We start from the raw sequence: 9,358 nt of genomic DNA on the forward strand, positions 1-9,358 counted from the left end.
TTTTCCGGGGCCATTTTTTCCGGGGCCATTATTTCCGGGGCCATTTTTTCCGGGGCCATTCTTACCGTACACCGCATAGACAATCAGAATATCGTGGATTCGAATGCCGGTTGAGGCATATTTCCGCACTCACAGATTATAATAATGATATAATTTAATAATAACTTTATTCTTTATTCACATGTAAACTTGACTCAACAGAAAGTTATAAAGTTATATTTCAGCATGGCAGTGTCTTCAATTACCTTAAATAATATAAACCTGAAAAAACTTTGCTTTTCAAGGTCCATTTGTTTTTTCTCAATCCAAGCTCTTACCAACTACACCTATGTGTTCACAGCTATCAACACAATGGACTCTCCTTCGAAGTTAATTTGTCTGCTTTTGAGTTTCCCAAGTCTTTGTAAAGGATTTATAATCATACTTACAGTTTTTTTTTTACATTTAGACTTAACTGTGTGTTTTATTTTTTGTATTTCTTTTTTTTTTACTAACTTACAAGATCTAACTTAATTTATCATAACTCTTATAACTTCATCTAATGTCTATCGTTTGTATCGCCAGCATGTAATAACCGGCCTAAGCAAACGTCGACATCATATCGTCGTCGTTTTTTTTATTAACTTCAAAATCCACCAGGTTTCTTTACCTTACAAAGCTTTACATCACATAAACTTAATTATCAAGAGCTTCCAATGTGTCATTTTTATAACTTTACAGATTGGTGTTCCAAAACAATTCATAAATACGAATTTATGAAGTAATTTCCAACAAAATATCCTGACGGTGCTAACGTTGCTGCAATGTTGTTTACATGTCATTCTCTAAACCTAAACACACCGCTCACAGTGTTCGTTGATGTTGTTATCGGGATTTTTCTAAACCCAGAGTCCCTTAGACCTCACCCCTAGCAAGCTTAAAATCAAATCCCGTTCTGCCACCTATGATACACAAGATTATTTTTCTCTTGTGTATTGAAATCACAATTTTTATTCACGATATCGTTCATTGGTGCATATACAGGAAATAAAACATAATGACCCTATTTGTTGTTATATGTATAGCTTGATAAATCATCATTATAATATTTTTAAACAAAATTATGATAGACAAGACTGAGAAACAATCAAAACATTTTACCTGTATATTATTGGAATTCGACATCTCAATAGTTGCCAAGTAATAATACAGTAACCTTAGCTACACACCATAATTATACACGGCCGTCGTTTCGCACCCACTGTATCATTTATCGATCGAAGCAAACTGTCCCTACAAAATATATATATATGTGTATATATATATATGTATTGTGCAGCTGCGTTATGGTTCATCAACTAATTTAATCACTAAGAACACGTTGCTTGCCAAGCTTCTATCCATGCACATTAGCGAGTCAATATTTTAACAGCCAGAAAACGAGACTAAATTGGAATTTGGGCAACCAATCAAATTTCCAAAAACACTTGATTTTGTTAGCTTACTCATTATAACTCTCTAGTGTCAGGTTTATAATTTCTGAGCTGATATATTTTGTTTTCCTTTTAAAAAGAGGACATACAGCATCTGCTAAGAAACTGCAATTATAAAAATCAAAAATAAGTAAAATAGAAGGCAAAATGGTAAAATACAAAATAAGGAGAGAAAGACCAACACCAAGCTGGATGAGCAACATTATATTATCAAATGAAATTATTATTCGGTTATTCATATAGCGGTCCAGTCATTGGGTCTACATGCTTAAGTGTTGCTGCTGTATTCAGCGTAGGAGCAAGTAACCCCACCAGGTACCTATTTATACTCCTGGGTGGAGAGAAGCAATGCAGATAAAGGCCATGCTCACGGACACAAGCGAAATGTACAGCGAGGGATTGAAACCCCAACCTCAAGGTTGGGAAACCGGTGTACGGTAAGAATGGCCCCGGAAAAAATAACCCCGGAAAAAATGGCCCCGGAAATAATGGCCCCGGAAAAAATGGCCCCGGTAAAAATGGCCCCATATGACAGGTAGGTAAAAATGGCCCCAATAATCAAATTCTGAATTAAAACTGATTTTCTTGATGAGTCATTATATGCATTTTTTTATCTTAACTAATTTAGTTTTTAAAAGGAATCTCCCCAATAATCAAATTCTGTAACACACAATTGATCCACATGCTTTAACTACTGTTTATTTGCATTGTTTATAACATATTAATAATTTGCCGCAAATATAGTAATAATATCTAATAATATTATTAATTTTAAAAAATACTTAGACCTACTCCCAGAGCTACTCATAGGAGCTAAAAACTAATTTATTTTAGTTCTCAAATATGCATATACTTTATGTTGATTTATTAATTAAATTTTTGCTACAAGGTATTTTACAACATTTGTTTATTTATTTTTTTTTCTTTAATTTTATAATTGAGGGCCATTTTTTTATTTCTTGATTCAATTCTTGCTTATACAGTATTTAAATATTTGAAGATTAAAAAAATATATATCATTTCTATTACCGAATTTTTCATTGGGGCCATTTTTACCTACCTGTCATATGCGAGTACGAACGTTGTTCGTGGTTCTTCCTGCAACTACAATGTGTGAATTGCAGTTGCTAAAGATGGTTACCGCATTAGCTGTAATTTGAGAATCATGTACGTACAGTATGAGGTTGACACCAACCGTATGAACGGGATCACCTGATAGAAAACACGCGCTTCAACCCGCAAGCTAACACCGACAAATGACCGGATTGGCAACGCTCTAATCCGAAGGAACGCCAGGCCACCCGGCTTATTAATTGGCTTACCACATGTTGATTGCAATCTGTAGCTTGACCACAGTCTCATTTTCGCGACATTTCTAGGCCTAGATGGTTAATAAAACCAAGGCATCTATAAAATTACCTTTTCGAGTTGCTTTTACTTTATAATTGTCAAAGTGAATCCAAATAAAACATTACAGAATCAATTTCTATGACTACCGTTCGTTGTAAACTTCAAATAGGTAGGCTTATACTAGGTGAAAAATAACTCAGAGGGTCTGTTATTTCGCTTTTACGGAATGCTTACCAAGTGAAGATGAGACAATGCCTTATTTATCGATAGTTGGGATGGCCCATCAAAGCAGTCCTAAGCCCAGAAAGACCATCGCCATTGCATTCGGCCTAACCTATGCCTAACGCAATTTCTGTTTTGTCGTCATCGTCTATCGAAACACCATCATGAGATCAATAGAAATCACTTTAATCTCCAACCTATCAATGTTCGATAACTACAATATCACCGTACCAAAGAATATCTATATTCTTTGCTTACACCGTCGGACCAAGGCTATTGATTGTTCAGATCTATAGTAAATTTATGCGGCGGATTAAATATTTTTTCTCACAAATTATAATTTACCATGGAAGGTAAATGTACACATATATTGAATCATAAAGATTTTTAAAAGAAATATCTCTGGCATATTCTTATATTTGAAAGCTAACACTTTTTTGTTTACAGGTTTCTCGCTTCGACTAGCTGGAGGAACACGTTACAAAGGACGCCTTGAGGTCTACACTGCATGGCAATGGGGTACAGTATGCGATGATGGATGGGATTTAAATGATGCACGTGTGGTTTGTCGACAACTTAGGCTTTGGAGATCCAAAGCAGACCATAATCCCATCATTTCCAGGAAGTTATTCTCTAAGTATACTTTTAGATGATGTTCGCTGTACTGGTTTCGAGTCTAGTCTTTTGTCATGTTCATACACTAATAGAAATAATCATAACTGCAATCACGATGAAGATGTGGCCATAGAATGCTATCCGGGTTAGTAAATATTTCAAGTGAAGCCATAACTAAACTACTTTATTTTTTTTATTTTTTATTTTTTTTTATAGTACTGTCGTCCGTAATCGACATTGGTTACCACACAATATCTTAAAAATTCTCAATTTTTTAAACACTTCCGATGCTCCAATCCAATATCTGTCTCTTATACACATCTAGATGTGTATAAGAGACAGGATAAAGGCCATGCTCACGGACACAAGCGAAATGTACAGCGAGGGATTGAAACCCCAACCTCAAGGTTGGGAAACCGGTGTACGGTAAGAATGGCCCCGGAAAAAATAACCCCGGAAAAAATGGCCCCGGAAATAATGGCCCCGGAAAAAATGGCCCCGGTAAAAATGGCCCCATATGACAGGTAGGTAAAAATGGCCCCAATAATCAAATTCTGAATTAAAACTGATTTTCTTGTGTGTATGTATTTACCTATGAAGCACCTTTAGTTTTTGTATATACAGTATATACACATTACGTTAATTGTTTAATATTTTTTGTGAAGAAGCTTCAGATGAAGAGGCACCGCAATTTAGCGGATGTCCAGAAGACTTAATTGTTGAAACAACCAAAGGAACGCATTACGCAAATGTTTACTGGGTGCAGCCAACTGCATCTGATAATATAGGTATTGAAACAAGAAGGCAGTCGCATTCGCCTGGAGACAGATTTGAACTCGTCGACGGAAAACCGACTGTTTACACTGTGCGATACTGGGTACAAGATTATACAAAAAACGAAGCTGAATGTTATTTTAATATAACTATCATTGGTAAGGGATTTTTTTTTCTTTTTCTACAGCGAAAATTATCCTTGTGTTATTAATTTTAATTTCCCAAAATACAAAGACACAAAATACATGTAATAAGAAATTTAGAAGAAATAAACAAATTTAAGTAACTAATATTAGCTGAGCCTTATAATGCTAATATAGCTCTTAATATTTACCGTTGTAATTTTTCATCATTACTGTAAATATTTTAAAAATTGTATTTATCTCTTATAAAAGAGTTTAAATTATACATTTTTAAGACCATATTTTTATATATTTCTATATCTAAATTTCAGTAGCTTTCCAATGTATAACATTTATAAATTCTTTAAGATTTGTTAAATGCTTGCGGTACACCACGTATATTGTTCTGAAATGAACTATTGTTTTTTTTTCCTGAGAAAGTCTCAACGCTTCTATAGAGTTGCTTCAATCGTCATCAGGAGGATCAAGAATCAATATCCGAAATCTGATATTTTTATCCTGGTGACGAAGCAACTCAGCTGAAACGTCGATGCTTTCTCAACAAAAACAAATTCTGTTCAGAACTAGAGTATTTAAATGGTGTACCGCAAGCACCACATTGTTACTTTAAACAATATTTAAAGTTGTTGTTAATTTATAGAGTACAATATTCATGTCGTTACAGCACCAGGTGGCGCCCTTTGCTGTCAACCAGACGTTGGTTACCGTTACGCCTGAATGACTTCATAATCTTAATGGTTTAGAATAGGCTTTCTGGAATAGGCATTTTAAAACCTAATAATGTACCATCAAAATGTAATAAAAGACAAAAGCAAGCATATATTAGTTATCGAACACACATTTAATCATCAATTAAAATTTTTTTCTTAAAAAAGAAAAACTAAGATACAACATCTTAATAATTACGTTAGAAATTGGGATCAAATGGTTTGTCAGTGTAGAAAATTGGCGTCCGGTTGAACGCATTTTGTGTCGCCGATAGCAACGGAGTAGTATCACGTGCTATCGTGACTTAACGCTGTAGTACTCTATATCAGGGACGTATCCAGGGGGGAGCCGTGGGAGCCGCGGCTTCCCCCCTTTGTACACAGTGTTAAAATTTTAAAGCTTGTTCTTGAGCCAATATAAATTCTTTCCTGGGATCACTCAAAATGAATACTTCTAAAACATGTAAATATGCATCAGTACACGTTATACATAGGCTTAATAGAACACATAGGCCTAAGCGTGATTTAAAAAAATCTGAATTCATAAATCTCAGGCCAGGTCTTTTAAATAGAAATGCGATACTATATGGTTCAGTTTCGTTTTTATATTTTTGCAAGTTTTGTTTAATAATACTAATACTAATAGTAAAAATAATAATAACAATGATGATGATGATCATCATGATGATAATGATGACGATAATAACTGATAATAATATTAATAGCAATAAAAGAGAAGAAAATTGTGCTAAATGCGAAAAAAAAGTTGTGATTTGTTGATCATAATTATTATAGTATAGTTAAAGCTTAGTAAGATAGTTAGGCCTAAGTTGTCCTGGATATTAAGTAGATCAGCGTTCCGCAAACTTTTTACTTCACGGCCTATTTATGATTCCAGGCACCAAGCCGCGGCCCAGCAACCGGCTGCGCCAGGGAACAACATACCAAATCTTGGCAAGAACTTTTGATCATGAAGCCTCCATGTATATACAATATTTTGACATCATTATCTGTTCTCTAAGTGATAAGATTTTATTGTATACAAATTAAATATTATTTTATTAAATAAATTATACGGTACATTTGTGTTTCCTCACCCCTACCCTCCGACAAATTTGATTGTTTTTCTTTTTACCATGATTCAACCAAACACGGTTCAGCCACACACGTCATAGCAGGGACGTAGCCACGAAAAGTGAAATCGTCAGGTTGCAAGCGAAGCGCGAGCACTGATGATTGGGGCTAGGGGCCGCCAAGGGCCCCAGGTCGGGGTTCAGGTTTCCGGGGCCAATACACTGTAATATTATTGTAAACCATTAAACTGTAATATTATTAACACTAAGCCATTAAACTGTAATATTATTAACACATAACATAAAACATGTACATATCAAAATTATTATGTTTAATCTTTCCTTGTCGATGCTTGCATAAAACGTGATTTGGATCTAACATGATGATATTGATAAACAATCGAAATTCTCTGTACAATATTATGCTAAACATTTACAGAATGGACTTCCTTAAGTTGTGGTCATATTAGACTGTAATATTATAATTAAATAAGTTCTCATGTCAGTGCATGCATAAAACGATTTCTTAATATTTGGATATCTGAGATTGGCAGACAAAATTCTCTATAGTATATACTAATTTAACGAGTGGACTTCCTTGATTTAAGCAAATATATAATAATGTATATTGAGATACGCAAAGTTTAGTAGGTAAGAAGTTTAAAGGAGAGGATTTCCTTATGTTGTGGTCATATTAGACTAATAATATTAAAAACCATTCAACATAAAACATATCAAAATTATTAAGTTAAACTTTCTACTTCGGTGCATGAATATAACGTAATTTTGGGATATATGAGATTGACATAACATTTGAAAACTTAGGCTACCGGCCTCGCTTGACACTTCACAACAAAAGGCCTGTTAATTAATCTTGCACAGCTTCCTCCTCATCATCATCATCTTCTTCATCATCATAATTATTAATTGTCCATAGCAAAGTAGGGAAAAATATGAATTCAGAGTGTATTCAATAATAGACGTCTCATAGGCTAATGCACGAAGTGTATTTCAAAGAATCTAGAAAACAAAAACTTTTCGAATATCTAAAATTTATCTTCCAGCGACAAAACAAGCTAGCTCTCTTCGCATGACCATCCCAATATGGGAACCCATCTGTGCGAGCCAGGGTAAACTCTGGATCCGCGCTTGACATGTATTTAATGCTTAAAAATGGTATATTTACGTATATTTATTTATAGAAAATAATGTTGCATACTAGCACTATCAGAAATAAATATACAGATAAAGGCTCCCGAGTGGGCATAGACACAAAACCGCTTATAATTCAAATAGCACACATCATCTGGTACTTTAGCAGCGTGTGCAAGCGACTCATTCGCTGTAACAGCGAAGCGGCTTTATTAAAAACTATTTTCTCCATGATAAAACGTCTCTTTTTTATTTTTTTTTTCAATTTCCAGACGGCTTCGCGGCCCTCTAAAAATGTTTCGCGGCCAAATTTGGGCCGCGGACCATAGTTTGCGGAACGTCAATCTAGAGGTACTGTTTCCTCAAATTTTCTCACCTCAGCTCCAACCATGGTGGGTCGGAGGTGCGTGTTGACTCACAAAATGTCCTCCTCCGCCACCTTTCAAAACAGATCTGTGCCCTTCCCTGGGTATGACATTAAATTCTATCGAGTCGGCTCCTGATGTTTTTAGGATGTGATCTTGTTTTTCATGTCAATTTTTCGTGATTATGACTATTCTGGATAAAGAATGTTTTGAGCAGAGGTGGATTCAAGGCATGCCACCCCCCCCCCCCCTCATTTTTATTTTTTAAGGAAAAAAAAGAATCCTAATTTGTTTAACCTCAGCCCCACCGTGGTTGGGGTGGTTGGTTCCTTGGTCTGTGAAAGTCCCTCCCTGGTTCACCTCTCTTTCGAATTCCTGGATCAGGTTGTTGATTTATTATATAATTATTGTTGCACTTATTTATAATGCAATTTATATTGCAATTTTCACTTTATCCTCTCAAAACAGTCCTAAGAACGTTTAGATTGCGCTACTTCACAGGGGAATTCGCCCCATGGACCCCGCCGGGGTCATACGTAATTCGCATAACAGCTCCCCCCCCCCTTTCAAAATCCTGGCTACGTCCCTGCTCTATATAATGAGATGTTCTCTCTAAAGCGCGATCTAAATAATATGATTCCGTTCGCATACGAGCCCCTTGTACTTTCCGATCCTTTAATTGTAGATAACGAGCCACCGCAACTCCAGTGTCCAAATAGAACATCTAACTACTATACAACGAATTACGGAAGTGTCATTTATGCATCCACCGACAAAGGAAGTCCAAATGGCACAATCACATGGACTCCATTGGTTGCAAGGGATAATAGCGGATAGCGGTGACGTGTACCCAATGAATATGTTCCCGCCATACTCAACTACAATAAGAGCAACTGACGAATCGGGTAACTCTAAAGAATGTCAACTCCATTTTATTGTTGTTGGTATGTATGCAAGAGATATGCTATTTTCTGTTTTACAGTGTGCAATATGTTTGTTGAGAATGCCTCGACGTTTCGATTGAGCTACTTCAATCTTGATCAGAAGAATAATATCTGATATTAACTCAATGGAGACGTCATTACACTCTCAACGAAAGCAATTCTTTACAGAACGATCTATGTGGTGTACCCCAAGCATTTAACACATTATGATAATGATTTCATCTGCAAAGAATCAGTAATCAGGGGTGGCGCCAGAGGGGGCAGGGGGGCTATAGCCCCCCCCCCCCGTCGGGGAAGCATATCCCCCCTCGTCGGGGAAGACGATAAATTTTGTCGGGGAACAAACAAATAAAAAAAAATATTTACATGTAATATTCGTTTAGCCACCATATCGTTCGTGTTAACTTTTCATGACAACAACCACAATAACAATAATAATAATAATAATAATAATAATAATAATAATTCAATGAGACTAATTAAAAATAATTTGCGTTCTGTTATGACAAATGCTCATTTAGATAGCCTCATGATGGTTGGA

The 9,358-nt window shown here is 35.6% G+C and overlaps 1 protein-coding gene across 1 annotated transcript in view; it reads right to left on the reverse strand.

Moving 5' to 3' along the window:
* The window catches only part of LOC117121727 (vacuolar protein sorting-associated protein 4B-like), an 18,232-nt gene extending 16,970 nt beyond the window's left edge, over positions 1–1,262 (reverse strand). The window contains exon 1 of the mRNA XM_033267011.1: positions 1,141–1,262. Coding sequence (XP_033122902.1) covers positions 1,141–1,164 — 24 coding nt within the window. The 5' untranslated portion in view covers positions 1,165–1,262. The remainder of the gene's footprint in view (positions 1–1,140) is intronic.
* Between the last annotated feature and the right edge of the window lie 8,096 nt (positions 1,263–9,358).

Source organism: Anneissia japonica, unplaced genomic scaffold, assembly GCF_011630105.1.
Source record: "Anneissia japonica isolate Jap-2015-1 unplaced genomic scaffold, ASM1163010v1 scaffold287709_len1912824_cov184, whole genome shotgun sequence".
NCBI lineage: Eukaryota > Metazoa > Echinodermata > Crinoidea > Comatulida > Comatulidae > Anneissia > Anneissia japonica.